Source organism: Micromys minutus, assembly GCF_963924665.1.
Source record: "Micromys minutus genome assembly, chromosome: 10".
NCBI lineage: Eukaryota > Metazoa > Chordata > Mammalia > Rodentia > Muridae > Micromys > Micromys minutus.
Window position 1 is genome coordinate 44,608,888 of NC_137979.1, and position 20,030 is coordinate 44,628,917.

General features: G+C 48.5%; 1 protein-coding gene across 1 annotated transcript in view; it reads left to right on the forward strand.

Annotated features, from left to right (window-relative positions):
- The first annotated feature begins 7,142 nt into the window (after nt 1–7,142).
- Nucleotides 7,143–20,030, forward strand: part of LASP1 (LIM and SH3 protein 1) — a 37,245-nt gene continuing 24,357 nt past the window's right edge. The window contains exons 1-3 of the mRNA XM_080923095.1: nt 7,143–7,219; nt 7,649–7,864; nt 14,940–15,034. Of these exons, the coding sequence (XP_080779221.1) occupies nt 7,796–7,864; nt 14,940–15,034 (164 nt within the window). The 5' untranslated portion in view covers nt 7,143–7,219; nt 7,649–7,795. The remainder of the gene's footprint in view (nt 7,220–7,648; nt 7,865–14,939; nt 15,035–20,030) is intronic.

Genomic DNA, 20,030 nt, shown 5'->3' on the forward strand with positions numbered 1-20,030 from the left:
CCTGGAGCTCACTCTGTAGACAAGGCTATCCTTCACTTCAGAGATCTGCCTGCCTCTGCCTCCTGAGTGCTGGGACTAAATGCTGGTGAGTGCCTCCACCACGCAGCTCTATGTTTTTAAATACTTGCCTGTTGAATTAGCATACTTATTAAACATAAAACCATTCTGAGTCCCAAATAGCTGTTTTTCTGCAAACACTTCCTCCTTTATTGACTTACATAATGGAGGAATGGTGAGAGGAAGTGTGTTGTACAAACAAAGGTTGGATACACAGGATGCTGTCAGACAGGAAGGATACCTTCAGCCAAAGCTCTGAAAGCCAAAGAGAAGCTATTCAACACATCCATCCTACACCGCTACCTCAGAACCAAGTGACGGCCCTTCAACCGAATCACAAATGCTGATGCCCTGGGAAGAGCATTCCCCTAAGACAGTGCCAGGCTGTTGGGCACTGGGAGACCACATTGGTACTGGATACTGATCTGGAGAACTCCTCTGGTGAATGGTGGATTTTCCCAGGCTTTGGTGGCTAGCTAGGGAGACTGTTTCCAAACATTAAAAGGAAGAGGAATGGATAAGAAGGAAGAAAGGAAGGAAGAAGAAAGGAGGGAGGGAGAAGGGAAGGAAGGAAAGGAGAAGCAAGGAAGAAAGGTAAGAAGGAGGAAGGAAGGAAGAAAGGAGGGAGGGAGGAGGGAAGGAAGGAAAGAAGGAGGAAGGAAAGAAGGAAGGAGGAAGGAAGGAGGTGTGAAGGAAAAAGGAAGGAAGGAAGAAGGAAGGAAAGAAGGATAAAGGAGAGAGGGAGGAAGAAAGGAAAGAAAGAAGAAGGAAGGAAGTGCATTATCCTTGGGTCCCCATTTTGAGCACCATAACTGAACTGTGAAAAAACCAACATCATCTGACCTCAAAAAGAATAAGAGATAGTTTATTCAGGGGACAAACATAAATGACCATGGCCTGAGAGCACATATTCAGTTTATTCTAATTGCCAGTATGATAGCAATTCTATAAAGGTTTTATGATTTATTTATTATATATGAGTACACTGTCACTGTCTTCAGACACACCAGAAGAAAGCATCAGATCCCATTACAGATGGTTGTGAGCCACCATGTGGTTGCTGGGAATTGAACTCAAGACCTCTGGAAGAGCAGTCAGTACTCTTTAACCACTGAGCCATCTCTCCAGCCCCCTGCCACCCTTTTGATATATTTATTTTGTTGTCCTGGAATTACAGAGATGTGCCATCATGCCTAGTCCTAACACTTTTAAAAGAGATTGATGAAAATCCCTGGTAGCAGGTTCTGTCTAAAAGGAAAACCTTTTTGAAAAGGCCTGGAGGGCTGGAGAGACGGCTCAGCTGGATAGGAACACTGACTGCTCTTCCAGAGGCCCTGAATTCAAATCCCAGCAACCACATGGTAGCTCACAGCCATCTGTAATGGAATCTGATGCCCTTTTCTGGTGTGTCCTAAGAGAGCAACAGTGTACTCACATATATGAAATAAATAAATAAATAAATAAGAAAAGGCCTGGAATGTTTTCTGATAACATTCTTAGCCTTTGATTGGCGGAGTCTGTTCCTGCATTCCATCAGGATTTACCTAATCGACACAAGAATGTGTGGTCATTCATGGACAACCACAATGAGTGTCTGCTTAGAGAGTAAGATAGCTCAGCAGCATTCAGCTCTGGACCTGCAACATTCCACACACATTGACATCTAATCAGTTAAGTTTAGAATGTTTGATGCTGGAGCAGCTTTTATTGCTGGGAACCTCAGGTGACACGTGCTTCCAGGTTCTCAAGCTCCTTAGGACATTACCTTCCACCTAGATAGGAAAATGTTTCTTTTACTGTGGTCTTCAACCTTTCTTTCAATCTTTTAAGTAGTTTTATTTTTTATTTTTGTCAGAGACAGGGTTTCTCCCTGTAGCCCTGGCTGTCCCCGGGGACTTTCTCTACAGACCAGGCAGGCCTTGAGCGAAGAGATCTGCCTGCCTCTGTCTCCCAAATGCTGGGTTCAAAAGCATGTCCTACCACTGTCCAGCCAAATAATTTATTGTTTTTGAGACAAGGATTCGCTGGCTTTAAACACTAGGTAGCCCAGGCTGGCCCCACAGAGATCTTCCACTCTCTGCCTCTTGAAATAGCTAGAATTAAAGGTATACGGAGCCCCCCCCCTTTTTTTTTCTAAACAAGGTCCTATATATTCCAGGTTGGCTTTAAACTCTCTAGACTTGAACTCTTGGTCCTCCTGCCTCTGTCTTTCAAGGGCTGGGATTGCTGCTATGTACCTACCTCGGAAGCTCAGCTCCTCAGCAATGTTTTATGTGTTTGTTTAGTTTTGAGACTGTAACTTAGTTACAACCTTTCTTCCTTCCTTTCCTTCCCTCCTAATCCTTTTATACCAACCCCCCTTTCAAACTCTTCTGCCTCTTTTCTGTTATCATTTCATGCATGTCTGCTTGTACGTACATTTTAATTCCTAAATATAACCTGTTGTGTCCAGTCCATACAATGTACATATGTTTTTAGGCTTACCATTTTGAACTGGTCAACTGATTAATTTGCTCGTCCCTGGGAAGGCCCACCCCTCCCACCTCCAGTTTAACTCAGTTGCCTGTTGTTCTTTGTGTCTGGTTGAAATCTTGTGTGGTTTTCTCTGTTACTGTTTGGCATATATGTTGGTGTCCTTGCTCAGCTCAGATTTGGACAGTCAGATTGGTGAGAGTTTATGGATACAGCTTCTGATGTTACCAGGAGCCACAAGCTCCCAGCAGACACCCTGTACTTAGGGCTCTGACAGTCTTTTTATCTCCTCTTCTGCCATTTCCTGGGCCTTAGGTGCAGGAAGGTTTTGTACATGTATCCATTGGCACTGGACTCCACAGCTCTGCATTTTGATCCGTGGTGTTTTCTGTAATGGTCTGTGTTGCAGAGAGAAGATTCCTTGCATAGGGTGAAGTCTGCACTTTGCTGAGTAAGAGTCTATGAGAACGCTGGCCTAGCATGTCCCAAAGCTCTGGGTTCAACTCCCAGGACAATGTCTTGGGCTCTTAGCTCTCATCATCAAAGACCTGTCTTAGATTTTCTCTCTGCATTTTGTTTTTACTTGGATCACATATTCTGATCACTATTTTAAAGCACACACACACACACACACACACACACACGAGAGAGAGAGAGAGAGAGAGAGAGAGAGAGAGAGAGAGAGAGAGAGAGAGAAAGAGAGAGAGGGAGGTGTGTGTTTAAATCTGAGGACAACTTACAAGAACTGAATCTTTTCTTGCACTAAATGGCTCCCAGGGATTGAACTCAAGTCTTCAGGTTTCATGAGAAGTGTCCGCTGAGTCATCTAACCCATCCCACCTCTAGGTGGACCATTTGTTTCTTGAGCACAGGGATCACATTATTTTCTTTGTGTCCTCCAACATCCTTGCTTGGTGTACTATCTGGTTCACCTTGAGCATTAGGTTGTACTTCCTTGTCAATCTACAGGCCAAGTAACTTGCGTTATAAGATTATTCCACACTCACACCTAGCAACTGAAGTTGCTGGGGAAAAGCACATGTCTGTGTCACTCTGCCTGTCTCTAAGAAGTTTTATCCAGCATCCCTAGACCTCTTTCTCCCAAGTATGTTCACCTTTTTCCTTTTCAAAATGATCACTCCATAGTTTCTCCTGTCTTGTGTTTGCCACACTCTTCCCTCTTTCCTCTCTTAGTCAAAGAGCTTGCCAGTTCCTTTCTGCAGAAAACAGACACTGTGCTGTGCTGGTAAAGAGTAACTAGGAAGGACCTATTGGTAGGTTTGTCAACATTTGCTGTGTGTTAGAAATACATAAAGCAGCCAGGGATGGTTGCACATTCCTTTAATCCCAGTACTCTGGAGGCTGAGGCAGGTGAATCTCTGTGAGTTGGAAGTCAGACTGGTCTACAGAGTTCCAGCACAGTCTGGGCTATAACAGAGAACCCTGCCTTTAAAAAAGAAAAGAAAAGAAAAACCAAAAAGAAAAAGAAAGAAAAGAAAAGAAATTTAAGCAACTTGCCAGCTTCAAGCTGCCTATAAAAGTCAAGTCAGGGATGTAAAGGTCGCTCAGTGGTTAGGAGCACTGGCTGCTCTTCCTAGAGGTCCTGAGTTCAAATCCAGAAACCACATGGTGGTTCACAACCATCTGTAATGAGATCTGGTGCCCTCTTCTGGTGGTTCTGAAGACAGCTACAGCGTACTTATATATAATGAATAAATAAATATTAAAAAAAAAGTTAAGACAATTTTCTGATTGAGCCAAACTCAACACAATTTTGAGATAAGAGCTCAAGTAGGGTAGCATTTATAAAGTGAAAATGACTAGAATTCTACTTTTGGGCCAGACCTTCCAAATGAGCTCCAACTGTATTCTCATCAGCTGCCTCAAATGTCTATCCAATGTCTCTGTTCTGTTTGTAGCTCAGTGGTAGAAAATTCAAGCTGAACTCCTGGGTTCATGTTGGTACTGGATGCTGATCTGGGGAACTCCTTTGGTGAATGGTGAATTTTCCCAGGCTTTGGTGGCTAGCTAGGGAGACTGTTTCCAAATATTACAAGAAAGAGGACTTGAGAGCAAGCAAGGAAGGAAGGAAGGCAGGAAGGAAGAAAAGTGCATTGTCCTTGAGGCCCATGCTTTAATCCTAGCACTTGGGAGATGGAGGTCAGCCTAGGTCCCTGTCCTTCCGTGTCTGTCCAACTTGAAATGGTCCTGTGGTACTTTCCTAAAAGCCTTGCTTTTAACATAGTCACATATTGACAGGGTCTTGCTGTCTAGCCAAGGCTAGTTCTGTTTCAGCCCACCTAAGTGCTAAGTACGCCTCCCCAGGCATCACCTCAATCATTCTGTATGTATGTATGTATGTATGTATGTATGTATGTATGTATGTATGTATGTATGTATCTCATTTTCACTACTGAGTATTTGCTTGTTAATTCACTTGTGCCTTTATTTCTAGTCTGCCTCTGGACACTAAATTCATAGTGAGTCAGAATCTAAGTTTTTGTTGAAACTTTGTGCTGCTTCTTGATGGGGTGGCATAGTGCTCTATGAATTAAAGAGGAAAATCGTGATAGTCTGTAAGCTAGGAATGCCTCTCTGCGGATGTTCTGATTGAGGTGATATTTGTATTCTGGAGAGAGCAGGGGACAGTTTTGCAAATTTGTAATTTAATATCACATTTCAAATTGTCAGCGATTTATTTTTGTTTTAAATGTATGTCTTTTTATTTTTAAATTCAATATAATTTAGCAAAAAGATACTAGTTTTAAACAGGTAAGCAAGGCTCAGTTAAAAGTAAGTAAGTTATGTAAAAGGAATTTTCTAGCCTTCCACCGCCAGAGGGGGTATAGCTCAGTGGTAGAGCATTTGACTGCAGATCAAGAGGTCCCCGGTTCAAATCCGGGTGCCCCCTGGGTGGGTGTACATGTTTTTCCTACGTTACGTACCCCACTCCGAATGTTTCTACATCCAAGATCTACATTCCAAAATTTCCCCATTTGAATGTTCATTTTCCAGGAAGAAGTAATAAGCAACCCTCCTCTCCTAACACACTGCAGAGTGAGGTATGGGAATAGGAATGTTTTATAACCTAGTTTGTATCCTAATCCAAAAAACTAAGGATGAATCCAGAAACAATGTTTATATACTTGGCTATTTTAAGATATGTTACAGCCAGGTGTTGTGTGCCTATTAATCCTAACACTTGGGAGTCAGAGGCAGGAGGATCAGAGTCCAAGGGAGTTTAAGCCTTGACCAGCCTGGGCTACATGACTCTCTGTATGGGGGCGGCGGGCGGTACCGTCTAAAGATATAAAAACGGGTGTCTTTTCTGAGAAGTTGAGGCCTGAGAAAGGACAAGTTCAAGGCCTAGCTTCTGGAAATGGAGAATCACTACTCTGGTATTTCTGTGCTTTGCCCCGAAGCTCTGCTCTGTCCCTTCCTTGTTCCGCTCGGCAGAGAACAGTAATGGGAATTGGGAGGGAATGCATGAGAATATTCCCCTGGGGTCCTAGGATGACACAACCAGATTCCGTGTTTAAAATATCACAGCCACACCCTGACCCAAGCAGCATGCCTGTCTCTCTTTTCTTTTTCCTTTTTTTGGTCAAAACCTAGCTGAGGGGTCCGCCCTTGCTTCCCTGTTCACATTTAGAGATTTCTTCCAGACCAGATACCCTAAAGCCATACCTAGAAACCTGTTCCCATTTTGAGGACTTGAAACTTGATAGCGTTGTAGTAACATCCCAGTGATTTTCAAAGAGCAGTCCTTGGGTCCCTAAAGGATATACCTGAAAAATCTCTCAAAGACCTAATTACCAAGGCCTTCCTTGAGATCTACACAATAGGAAACTGGGGATGTTTTAATGAGCGCTCTAGGTCACTCTAGAGCACGCACAAGTGTGAAAACCACTGCATTAATTTATATTAGTTGAAAAAGAATTATATTAGTTGGCTTTGCAGTCTTGCTCTTTTGCACGGAAGGGGGCTGGTGAGTGCTCATCCGCAGGTTTCGCGGTCTCCTTTTACTCGGTTCGCATCACCAAGCAACAAATAAGTGCGAGAAGAATATAGATTAATAAAGAATTCAGAATGAAACGAAAAGGAAAAAGAACGCTTAGGTTGGAGAAGGACTGTCCGCGAGTTCCCCTGTTTTGACCCACCCTTACCCTCGTGGGACACAAGACGCTGTCCTTGGCTCCGGAACCCAAAGTATGGAACCATCCAAATCAAATTTACAAAGGTACCATGGGCAGAAATCCCCAGAACTCTGGCGCCAGTCAAATGAGGTCTCACAACTTCTGCTTGGTAAGAGGCAAAAACTAAGGCCTTTATCTTTCCTGGGTCGAACCAAGATTACATACATTTGGAGCGAAATATATTTGTTATCGTCATTGAAATGAGGAAAAGACTCCGAGGGGGCACCCGGATTTGAACCAGGGACCTCTTGATCTGCAGTCAAATGCTCTACCACTGAGCTATACCCCCGCACGGCCGTTCCGTTTGAGGCAACCTCCTTTCAGTATTATGATGCTGTTGCAGCTACTACGCGAGTAGCAAAGAGAAGAGAATGAAAGAACAAGGGCGGTCAAGCTGAAAGCAGAGGTTTCCTGGATCTGAAGGCAGGATCAGGACGCAGAGGCGCGGGGAGGGTGAACGTGTTGAGGTGCTGAGTCCATAGGGAAAGGGACAGGTAGGAGAGGACGTGGGCGGGAAGCGAACTAGCTGGGGGACAGGGCGGGGCAAGGGGTGGCTTCCCCGCAGGTTGACGCTGGGGACCCACGGGTTTAAGGAAAGTCCCCGAGTCTGGAGAATCTGTATTATCCCCACCCTCGTCGGGTGCGTGGGTTGACCCTCTCTTAGGAAATCGGGCTCTGCCACAGTGGCGTCTGTTTCGATACCTCGGGAAGGGCCAAGGTCCTCGATCGGGGAGCCCAGGGGCATGTGCACCCCGAGAACTCAGGGGCTACATCAGCCCCGTCCCGCAGTCCTCCCTGGAACCCGCCCCCACGCAGCCCCACGTCGCCCGGAGAGCGCGCCTAGTCGCGCGCGCCTCTTTCCGCGCCCGAGGCGCGTCCCCGCCCCAGCCAGTGCAGCCCCTCCTCCCCACTGTGTTTATTAGGGGAAGGAGGGCGGAGGCGGAGGCCAGTTCCCCAGTTCCAGTCGCCGTCGCCTGCACAGTTGCAGCCGCCGCCTCCCACCAGCTCGCCCAAGGAAAAAGGAACGCGCGCGAGCACGGGCGTCCCCGCCCCAGTCTTTTCCCGGAACCATGAACCCTAACTGTGCCCGTTGCGGAAAGATCGTGTACCCCACGGAGAAGGTGAACTGTCTGGATAAGGTGAGCTTGGGTCCCGGGCACCGCGAGCTAGCCAGTGCCTGTGCAGCTCTCGATCCGGGGAGGAAAGAGGGGCTGGGTCTTTGCGGGCTCTCCCCTGCGATCCCGAGAGCAGGGAAGGAAGGCGGGAGGCGACTTGGGGTGTGGGGACAGACCCTAGTCTGGAACCCTGGAGGTCCAGGGAGAGGTGGTGGGCAGCCACCGCTGGAGAAGGGTGGGCTCTGTGCACCCGGGTTGGGAGGGCTTCAAGGGCGGGAGGGCACCAGGGAACCGGGTTCCCCTGAGTGTGAGCAGAAGGTTAGAGGTGCAGTCCCGCCCCCCAGGCTAGGAGTGAGTGAGGAGACGGCCGCTCCCTTTCCCCGCGGCGGCCAGCGCCAAGTAGGCGGAAGCGCGGGGCGCTGGGGGAGGGGGCGGCGGGGGCGGGGCGGAGGCTGGGGCCAGCGCTACCCGCCCGGCTTGGGCTGCTGGTAGCTTGGCTTCCTGGCTTGGAAGCTGCATCGGGTCCTTAGTCCAGCGAGTGTCAATTGTGATGAAGGGGACCTAGGGGTAGAACTGGAATCTCATTGCGAGACCCCCCTCTTTTGAATGACCTGCTGGTCCCCCCCTTGCTGGTTTTGTGGTTGAGGAACCCGCAGACCTCCTTCATAGCTTTCCCAACCCCCAATTCAAATTGCTAGCCACTCCGGGTGCTGGGCTGTCCAGTCGGAGCTGGGCGGGGTGGGGAGTGGGGAGGACGCTTCTTGGAGATCTAAAATTGTGCTCAGCCTGGAGACCGGCTTAGAGAACAAAGAGCTAACTTTTCAGAGCTGTTTTCTCCGATGGAGGGTGGGATTGGCCGAGCTCTGGGGAAGCAGAGGAAAAGGAGTTTTTTTAAGAGGAGGAAGAGAGTAGCCTTCTAGAAATTAGCTGTCCCGTAGAGGCTCTTATGCATCCCCTGGCCGGGCTGGACCCGAACATCTGTTTGCCATTACACTTTTGCAAGGGGGACTGAAGATAGATTTGGGTGTTTCCGGTACAGTTTGAGGTGGGACCGTCCTGCCTTGTTGGGAACCCCCTAAAGTCTAAGGTAACCGGTCTCTTCTGTGTCCCCCCTTCTGCAGGGAAGCCTTTTGGCTCCTCAGAGATACGTTGTACCTACCTCTCCAAGCTAGATCTCTGAGTTTACCTACTCCCACCTTTATGGCTGAACTGGCCAGAGGCAGGCGCCTGCAAGAGGCGATCTAGTTTTGTTGCAAATGGATACTTTGTTGGATACTTTGTCTCTCCTTTCTGGGCTGGGGTTAGTTCCTTCTTAGGAACCTTTGGACACCCACTCCCCACCCCCGCCCCGGTCCAGGTCAGGAGGTGGGGACTTGCGGTTTTGAAATATTTGAACTTTTTCCTGAGGAAAGAGACATGGGGCTTGGCTAGGTACCAGGCTAGGAGGAGCGTAAGGGAAGGTGATGGCCTGCCCAGTCACCACTGTACTAGCCTTGGACTTGTGCTTGGCACTCACTGGAGACCCCCCCCCCCAAGAAACCCTGTCTTTACACGAAGGGCTTTGTCATCCCTGGAATCAGATATTTTGACCCCTGCATTTGTGGCGCCCTGGGCCAGCAAGTGGCTGCCCTTAGGGTCCCCAGTAATGAATGGGATGGGACAATGAATGATGGAAGAATTTACTTGGGGAGTGGGAGACTTGGTCCTAGTTCCAGGTCTGTGCCCATCAACTTTATGAATGGTTCTGGGCCTCAGTATTCCCTGTCTGTCGTCAGGTGGGTGTGGATGATGTCATTGCCTTAGGTGGACACTGCAGGGAGTGTGGTCAAGGCTGGTCTTTCCTCTTTTCTGTCCAGCATCCCAACCACTCTCCTTGTAAAGACCTTCAGTGCTGGGTGTCACAGGGAAGGGGGTGGGGATTTTATCTGATAATTTGTCCTTGATAGAAGAGGATTTTCAGGTCGGGATTGCCCTGGGACTTGGGAGTGGGTGATTTCTTCCTGGTTTTAGAACTCCCCCTAGCGGAAGTGGCCCTAGAGAGAAATCTGCCTTCCACACCCTCCCCCACCCAAACTAGAAAATCCAGGTATTCTCTTTTCCCTCCATGCCCTGCAGGCAGTAAAAAGCTGGAACTGAAGCCGCTCTCCACACTGGAGAATGTTGGGCAGAGACTTGGGTGTGGACAAAGTTCAGTCCCGTAGGCATGGTTGCTCCCCAACTTTCCAAGGCATCTCTACAGTCAGGGAGAATCAACTTAGACTGGCCTGGTTTGCTGCCGTTCCCCTATGGCATGCAGCCTGCAGCTTGGCTAGAGCATAAGCTGTTCATAATGTTCTTTCCTCCTGCCGGAGCCTTATCTCTCAAAGGCATAAGTGGGTAAACCTTGTCACCAATGAAGGCCACTCTGTCCTCAACCCATAGTACCATCCAGCTCTGCCTGCTGGATAAATATACAGGGCTGACAACGGTGTTTGAAGAAGGAGGTTGAGCTTTGTTTTCTTAGAGGGTTTCTGGGATTCGAGCAGGAAGGAGAAACAGGGTGACCTCATTCATTTAACAAATATTTATTGAACAGTTACTTTGTATCTAGTGACCTACACCTGTTGAGAATCTTGCCACATCTTTCCCTTTTCTTCTCCCTCAACTTCTAAAAACAGGTAGAGATGGGACAGGGTGGCTAGGAGCTTGGTTCACTGACAGTTGCTCTGGAACGTCCAGTTGCAGAGGGCCTCCTGCCCTGATTGGCCCTTAAGCGAACAAAGTCTGTGTAGCTGGGGACAACTTTTTTTTTTTTTTGTTATTGTTTGTTTTATTTTATGTGTATGGAGGTCTGCCTATGTGTATGTCTGTGCACCATGTGTGCCTGGTGTCTGAGGAGGACAGAAGAAATGTTGCCTGGGACTGGAGTTACAAAATACTGAGAGCCACCATGGGGGTTCTGGGAATAGAACCAGAATCCTCCGGAAGAGCAGCTTTTTCTCTTAACCACTGAGCTGTTGTTCTAGTGTTCCCACCCCATCCTGAACTCCTTCCCGTTTTTGTTCTGTAAAGTTTAGAATACCCTGCAGTCACTTTAGAACCAGCCATTCATATTAAGGTACTACTTGGACTAGAGAGATGGCTTAGCTGACTGCTCTTCCAGAGGTCCCGAGATCAATTCCCAGCAACCACATGGTGGCTCACAACCATCTGTAATGGGATCTGATGCCCTCTTCTGGTGTGTCTGAAGACAGCTACAGTGTACTTATATACATAAAATAAAAACAATTTAAAAACCAAAAGAGGACTACTTGTGGCAACGTCCTGAGCTGGGCAGCCTTTCAGTCCAGAGGAGATAGCTCCAGTGAGCTATGAACCCTATAAATGAGTGTGTCTATCCTTTTGACACTGGGACCTGACACTGTCATCTATAACGTTCTCTATAGAGAAATATACAATCACATTGTTCAAATTGTAATAAAAACAAAAACTCTTACAGTGTTTTAAGTAAGTTACAATTCTGTAGTATCAGGTGACATTCTGGCTTTACCCAGTCCCTGACTTTGGTTTGAAATATACCTGCTTAGAACCGGAGGCTGACGGATGGGTACCCCCCTCCTTTTAGTCAAGTTTTATCTTTTAAAAAATCTTCCTACTACCTCAGCTTCCTAAGTGCTGGGGTTTATAGTCATATGTCACTATGACTTACAAAGTGTGTTTTGTTTTTTTAATTTTTTTGAAGCAGTGTCTTGTGTAGCTCAGGTTATCTTTGAATTCCTGATCCTCTCTCACTTCCGCTTCCCAAGTGCGGGGATGACAGATGGGTTCCGCTGCCATATCCAGTTTTGCCTTGCTGAGGATTAAACCCAGGGTTCTGCCCTTGCTGTTGGACAAAGCTCTTTACCAACTAAGCTTCTGTCCCAGCTTCCAAAATTCTGGCTGTTTAGGTTTTCTGCTGGAATATTTGCAAAAAAATTAATTTATGCTGTCTTTTCCAAAAGTGGATTCTACTCAGGCAGCATGGTGGTATATATCTTTAATCCCAGCATTTGGGAGGCAGAGGCAGGAGGTTCTCTGAGTTTGAGGCGAGGCCAGCAGGCCTAGGCTACTTACGCGGTGCATTTCTAGGCTAGCCGGAGCTGCGTAATGAAACCCGAGGCGTGTGTGATTGAGGTGGGAACCGTGTCCCACCCTTCCTCATCCTGTCTGGAGGAATGTGTTGGGCCTCGGATTCTGGGGCCTGTAGCTCTGGGAGCTTAAGGTTACTAGAAAGGAATTGTGGAAGTTCCTGGGCTTCTTAGTGTTTCTGAGCTGGAGGTCCTGAGTTAGGTTGATAACCTGGGTCAGGGTGGTGCTGGTGTTGTCTTAAAGAAGGGACAAACCCTGACTCTAGGCTACAGGAAGGGAGGTGTCTCATACTCCAGGTCTGAGTCACTGCCACCCTAGGGAACAGGTGACAGGCTGTAGGTACAGAGACCTGAATGAAGCTCCTCTCCCTAGAGACTAGGAGCCACAGGACCCGGCCCAAGTGAGTTGGATCCTTGCTGGGGGATTCTGTCCCCACTGTCTTGTTTGTTTTTCTGCAGTATCCGTCCCCCCACCCGCCCTCTTCCCGAAATGCATTTCGGTCAGGTGAAGGAAGGGTAGTTGTCCTCTGGTACCTGGGGTCTGACTGAACAGTTTGACCTGTGACTAGAGAATTTGAGCTGCATGCCTCCAGGTGTGGTTTGCTTCCTCAGTCACAAGTCCTAGGAGTGCATTCCTGTTCTGGACCTTGTAAGCAAGCAGGTCTACTCTTGCTGTGCACCGAAGCTTCTAGGGCTAGGGGAATAAGGCAGACAGAACCTCTGGGGATAGTACTATTCTTCCCTTAGCAGCATCCTTCCCCATACTTGACAGAGACAGTATGCAGTTTCTCTTATCCTGGAGTTGGTTCACAGGCACTCCTGAATGAGTGACCATTTCCTGTGCCCCCGAAGGAGTGGCCTTCTGGTTCTCTTACGGTTTGGTGGGCTGTGTGTGTGTGTGGGGGGGTGTGACCTCCCTTGTTCAGTACCCAGTAGATCTACAACCCATTCTGGTTTCTATTCTTCCCTTGACGGATGACCATCCTCCACTGTCCCAAACTGACATATCACATTGAGAACATTGGATCCCTAAGGATCCCTGAGGTCAAACTGCTAACAGGAGCAAACTCCTGGGGTCAGCCTTAAGTGTGGTGTGTTAACGTGGTCTGCAGTGTACGACACCCTCTTTCTCCACATGGCTTGGCTGGAGGGTGAGGGCCTGGCCATCTGCTCGAGATCTCTTTCCTGATCCACAGTCAATCGGGAGGCGGCCTTGGAGGTCCCTAGCCCTAGGACAGTGTATTCCTGTGCATGAAAGTGGGTCATGGTCTGGATTCTGCAGAATATTTTTCCTGGCAGGCCCCTGCGGGGGTGGGGGAGGCAGGGGCCCAGGCAGGGGCATGCAGGCAGAGGCCGCAGACTGGCTGGTGACAGAGTTAGGGCGATCTGCCAATGCTTCCTAGTCAGGGGAATGTACGGGGAAAGGACCACCCTGTTTTCTTCTGGGGGTTTATATGTTGGGGTGATGTGCCATCCTCAAACAGTAAGGATTCCGGAAATTACTAGGGATGGGAGTGGGGACAGTGGCTCTAGGATGGGTCCAGGTGGGGGGTGGGGGTGGGGGTCAAGCTCAGACCATCCAACAACCCTTTACTTCCAGACTTACTGCTGGCTTTCTTCCCAAAGAGTGCTTTCCTCTGTTGCTTTGTTAACATTCCCTGTTAGAATTTTTTTTTTTTTTCTTTTGGGTCTCCTTGATAGGAAAAATACCCCATTAGAGGGCGATTGTCCCCAGAAATAGCCCTGGCGTCTGGTTCGGAGCTGCCCCAGTGTCTGAGCTTTCTTTCTTCTGGCCCCTCCTCCAAATGTATCTGAAGCTCTCTTAGTTTGGGAAACACGTTTTTAAAAAAAATCACCACTTTGGGGGAGTTCCTTGACAGATGGCCCAGAATCAATCTTACTGTTCGTTCAAGCACTTTCTGAGGTCTCCCCCCTGGGCCCCTATCTGGCTTCTGGCTACCCCCTTTGGGGGTCAGGAGAAACAGGCAGGTCCAGGCAGTCAGAGACATGCAGTCAGCCTAGATTTTGGAATGGAGTTATTAGCTCACAGGGTTTCTCCATCTCTCCATCAACCCCCTGGATTAGTCTTGGTGGCTCAGTATTAGAAACCTGAATTTACTGGAGTCACCCCTCCATATCGACACCCCATATAGACACACTGGAGCTCAAGGTGGACTCGGTGAGTGCTTGCATGGAGGTGCCAGGCGCTTTGCCAGGGACAGAGGATTTCTCATGAATCTTTAACAGTACTGGGAGGATAGGCAATATTCTCTGCAGTCCGCAGATGTGAGGTAAAATCAGACTCCCAGGCTAGGTGCGGGCCGGCTGAGGCCAAGGTCATCAAGCTCTCTGGGTGAGGTTGTGATACGAACACACCTGTAATCTAGCTTCTGGGCTTTGAAACAAAGCTCTCCTGCCTTCACTGGTGTCTGCCACCCTTATCCACTTTGGGAGGGAGAGATAGGACTAGACAGGATATGGGTGTGGCTGGGACACCCACTGGCTCTTCTAATCCCAGGTCTCTTGGGAAACGGGAGCTGGCTGAACTAGAGCATCATGCAGAGGAGCTCAGAGTCATAGGCATTTAGAGGGTGCACTTGATGTACCCTGATCTGGGTCTCTCTTCTGCAGGCTTGGTGGCAGGACCAGCTCTTTCCATGCGTTGCTTAGCAACAGAGTGCCGCTTTGCATAAGCAATAAGGCCCATCCAGTTCTGGGCTGGAGTGGTCTGGGGAGGCAGAGCTGACCTTTCTGGGAGCTTCTATCCCCTTCTTAAGTGGGTTCTTCCCCCTTTACTCTCCTGACAGCTCAGTAACTGTCTGGTGGGACATGGGGAGGCCATTGGCTGACAGAGCTTGTGACCTGAAATAGCCCTGATCAGCGGATGGGATGTTCTTACAGCCTTGGGCCTGGGACCTGGATGGAGAACTTGAATATCCATTCCTAGGGAAACCCTGTTGTCTAATTGTTGTCTTCTGTCTGTCTCCACCCAGTACTGGCATAAAGCATGCTTTCACTGCGAGACCTGCAAGATGACCCTGAACATGAAGAACTACAAGGGTTATGAGAAGAAGCCCTACTGCAATGCGTGAGTCTGGGGGGACACACAGCAGTTTGGGGGGAGTGGTGCACCTGGCTTCCCTCCCCAGTTCCCCCCCTCTGAAAACCCAAGGAGACATGGAAGCCCTCAAACACCCTGTTTGATAAATGTGATCACCTTGTCCCATTATGAAAGAGGGCCGTCCCCATTTTACAGATGAGAAAACAGGCTTGGGAAGGAGGGGGCTTTCTCGAGAATGGACAGCCTCTGGATGGGGAAGTCAGCTCACTGTTTTCACTGTGTTGTTGTACAGTGGGCACAGTAGGGATTAAGAGATAGGTTCTGTGCCTGCAGGGGCAGATCCAGGAGAGGGAGTGTGACTCCCCTTGGCCTCCTCTCGTTTGGTGATTCTTTTCTGTTCCCCCTTCGAAGACTCTAGAGACCTCTCATTTCTTTCTCTTTTCTTTCTTTCTTTCTTTCTTTCTTTCTTTCTTTCTTTCTTTCTTTCTTTCTTTTTTTGAGAATACAAAACAGATGTATTCATTTATTTTATTTTAGGTGTATGAATGTTTTATGTACGAGAGTGTATCGGTACCACTTGTGTGTCTGGCATTCATAGAGACCAGAAGAGGGCACCAGATCCCTTGTAACTGGAGTTCTAGGTGGTTGTGAGCCTAGATGTAGGCACTGCAAACTGAACCCAGGTCCTCTGCAAAAGCAGCCGGTGTTTCTTAACCATTGAGCCAACTCCTTTTCTGCTTCGAAAGACTGCAGACACTGTTTGACCATTATCTTGAGAGCTGCTAGCTTAGGTTCTGTTCTGGCCAGCAGGAGGCAGGGCTTGTGAAGAGAGGCCTTTGTCTCCTACCAGAGAGGGACACCTTCCAGGGGATAAGTCTCCTGTAGTTTCAGAGAGAGCTGAAACTCCATTTCCAAGGGGACTCCTTAATAGCAAGTACAACCTCAGTGTTAAGTCCAGAGCAGGTAGAGCAGCTGACCTCAGGTCAGGTCCGGTAGGAAGCATGGTCAGTGATCAAGAGAGTTTATGATTTGACTTAAGTCTCAGGGTTTTTTGTTTGTCTCCTGTGTCCCAGGCTAGGTTAGACTCATTGTACCCACGGATAGATAACTTCTGACTTTCCTCCCTTCACCCCCAGATTTCCGGGGTTTATGGACTTGCTTCACCATGGCTGGCTATCATGGTCCCTTGTCCTCAGGGGTTTGAACATTTACCAGACACTTGCTGCCTGCCCTTGGATGTATACTAACCTCTATCAGGTGCTGGGAACTTGATTTCTGATAACTTCTCAAGCCCAAGAGGCAGCCGGACTACTGTTCATCTAAAGGACCTGTCTCGGGCAGTTTGGAGTAGAGGAAGGACCACAGCTTTTTTTTTTTTTTTTTTTTGGTCCCTTAGTTTTGATTTCCATAGCTCCTCTGCCTCCCCCAACCCCCAGCCAGTCCAGCCCCAAGGGAAATGGGACATTCTTTGAATTCTTAAGGGCTCACACAAACCCTGATTCTCTGCCACTTCCTCCCCCACCCCCTTTGGAGACTGGGGTGAGGTTCAGGGGGGGAAAAAAAAAACAAAACACCCAGGGTATTTAACCCTTTGGGTGCTGGACTACTTCAGGCTGCTCTGCCAACCTCCTTTGGGCATCTTCAGGTTGGGCCACCACTTCCTGGCAGGAGTCTGCCTAAGTGTCTCTTTGCTCTCTTCTCAGGTCAGCTTATCATCCTGTGAGCTTCAGAAGTGGGAGAGAGAATGTTTTCTGTCAGAATTCCCTTAGCTATCGTGCCGGAGCTCCGACTTCGGCTTCTTAGGGAGACCCGAAGCAAACAGAAGAGGGGAGAGCCTGCAGCAGTTGGGAGTAGGGGGGCTGGGCAAAGCAGGAGATGAAGTCTTCCCTGCGTGGAGAGTCATCAGCTCTCTCCCCTTCCTGACATTCAGCTAGGGAAGTGGGTTGGCATCTCCCTTTGCCTCTCCGGCCAATTTTACACATCCTAATTTCAGTTCGATCCAGGTGACCTTTGATCTTTGGCCCAGTGGGTGTTGGGAGGGACCTGAATCAGGGTGCATGTGTGTGTGTGTGTGTGTGTGTGTGTGTCTCACTCAGCTGTGCCTCATTCTGGCTGCAGCAGCCTCTGGGCCACAGCTGATGCTCCTGGTGGCTTTGCTCTCTTTGCTGTCTGCTGAGTTCTTCATCCAAAGCCAAACACAGATATGTGACTTCTCACCTGCCTGAACTTGGGTTTCCCCTGCCCTAGACCTTCAGTCGCTGCTACATGCCATGCCCTGTGTCAAGCTTCATTCCCTCCTGTTTCAAGCTGTCTCTGGCTCTAGTTTCCAATGGAATTAGGGTCACTGAATCTTGGGGCTTCTGGGGAATATCTCCCCCTGCACCTCAGACTCCTTCCAACCCCAGCTGTGCTTGTGGGCCACAGGCCAGGCCTCCTTCTGCAGAGCATTGCTCCTCTCCCCTGGGCTAAGCCCTGACTAGGGCAGGACTTACAGAGCCAGGTGACATCTCCTGGCACTTTGCCAGGGCTTTAGGCCACACACCGAGTCTGGTGTGTAGGGAACTTCCGCCTGCTGGCTGTTTCTGGCCAGAGTCTGAGCCTGAGGGCAGCTAGGCTCTCGTGGAGGAAGAAGGAATGAGAGCTGACTGTCTTCTCTCGGGCTCTCCAGAATTCTAGAAAGTGAACAGTCAACGGCTTCTGTTTCTCTCCTTGCACCAGACATGTTTGAGGAGGAGTTAGGGGCATGCACACAGGCTAGGGCTTGCAGCCAGCCCACCTGGTGCTGCGAGCCACAGGCATGCAATTACATACTCCTGGAATGGCCTTATACCCTCACCTGGGAACCAACTGGGTTCCCACTGAGCGTCCTGCAGATTCCTATGGTCAGCTCTCTGATTAAGGCGCAGGGGCACACACTTAACCTGCACAATAGGCCAAGCACCCCCACCCACCCACCTCCTTACTTTTTCTTTTATGGCAACTTTCAGGTGGGTGGGGTGGCCCCCCCTCCATCTGTTGGCTAGAGAAATATTTATGCCCTGAGTTATTTGTTGTGTAAATTGGATCATCAGAGCTCTGGTTCATGCAAACCTGTCTCACTGGTACTGTGCAAACAATCACAGAGTGTGGTGGTCAGGGCTGGGGTTGGGATGGAGATGGGGACAAACTGCCTTGGGGACCTGCAGACATGAGGTCCACTTTTGCTAGAGGAACTATCTTGGGAAAGAAGAGGGGCCTCGGTAGGACCTTTCTCCTTAGTTTTCCTGGGCTGTGGGGTAAGGGGCTGAGTTGGGAAGGGTGGAAATGTTCTTTCTGCTGGGGACTGTAATCTACCCATTTCTGGTGCCTTAACTGGGAGTAGGGTCTAGTCACTGTGTTGGTATATTCTAGCAATCTGATCCCAATTGGAATTTGGTTTTGGTTCGTGAAACAGTGTCAGGTAGCCAGGTCTGGTCTTAAACTTACTCTGTAGCCAAAGATGACGTTGAAATTAAATAGTTTTTTTATTGTGTATGTGTGAGGGGGGAGAGAGGGAGAGGTCAGTGTGTGAGTCTGGGCAGTCACAAGTCAAGGCGTGCATGTAATACAGGTAAAGTCAGCAGCTGGTTCTCTCTCTACCATAGTTGTGAACTTTGAACTCAACTTCTCAGGCTGAATCATCTTGGTCCTTTGCCTGACCTTGAACTTCTGATCCTCCTGCCTCCAAGTGTTGAGATGACAGGTGTGTGCCACCACATCTGGTTAATTGGGACTGGAGGTTGAGGGCTTTGTGTGTCCTAGCTAGGACAAGCATTCTACCAACTGAGCTACCTCTAGGCACCGATGGGCTTTACTGTGTGTGTGTGTGTGTGTGTGTGTGTGTGTGTGTGTATGTGTGTGTGTGTGTGTGTGTGTGTGTATGTGTGTGTGTGTGTTTACTATGTATCTGGTTGGCTTTGCTACAGTTCTGGGTGGAGCCTTTGTGGCATCTCAGGCTTGTCTACCTCCCCCAAATTCTCTGCTTCTTACTAGAGAAATTGAATCAAATGTCTTAGGGAGCTGGAAGCAGATGTGAGGGGCGTGTCTGTGGTAATATTCAGGGTGAAGGAGGCAAGCAAAAACAGGCAGCCAAAGTGACAAAGCTATCAAACACCTCCTGTCTCATTCACCCCCATAGCTCCACACAAAGATATGTTGGGGCCTCAAAGAATTTTGGGGATCACTTCTCTCCCACACTAGGGCCCTGTTTATTGATAAGAAAATTGAAGCCCAATATTTTCATGCCTTATTCAGTTTGGCAGAAGCAGCTAATATTTTTAAATAACACCAGTAGGGAGAAAGTGTGGACATTGTTTAAAGTTGTTAGGGAATGAAAAAAAAAAAAAGAAAGAAAGAAATAAAAGAGAAATAAAAGGCCATGTTTTTTTATCTTGTCTGCAAAGCCTAAGGGCTGGTAAGTTCTTCCTCCAGTCTACACTTACTCTTTTGGACTGTTTATTTTCACCCTTCTAGTCAAACAATGCCTCTTTGTTTTTTTGTTTTTGTTTGTTTGTTTTTTCCCCTGCCTTGTGCCTTGTAAGTCCTGAAGGCTGATAAGAATGAAGGCTAGTGGAGCCTGCCCTCTCTTGCCTGCCTGTGGGTAGTGCTCCCAGCAGGAGCTTTGGGGGAATCCACAGCTCTAACCAGAGGCAGGGTGTTAGGGCTTTTTTTCCTCTCCCCCTTCCTTTTGGCAAAACCAACAGTTTTTTATTTTTGCTGATGTATCTTTATTCCTTTTTGTACACAAAGTCGTGGATGTTTGTTTGTTTGTTTGTTTGTTTGTTTTCAAGAGGTCCTGACCTAGAAGGGGTAATGATCCCTTCAAGAATGAGCAGCTGAGCATTCAGGATCTGTGAGCCTGTCCTTGTTCTGCCCCCGGGATACAGCTCCTGCGCATACTCCCAGTCAAGTGGCTTCAGACTTCATACTCTTCCTGCTTTAGAATAGTCGTGGCTCAGGCCCTCTGAGTCGTAGCTTAGGTCCTGGGATGGAGGCTGCTCCTTGA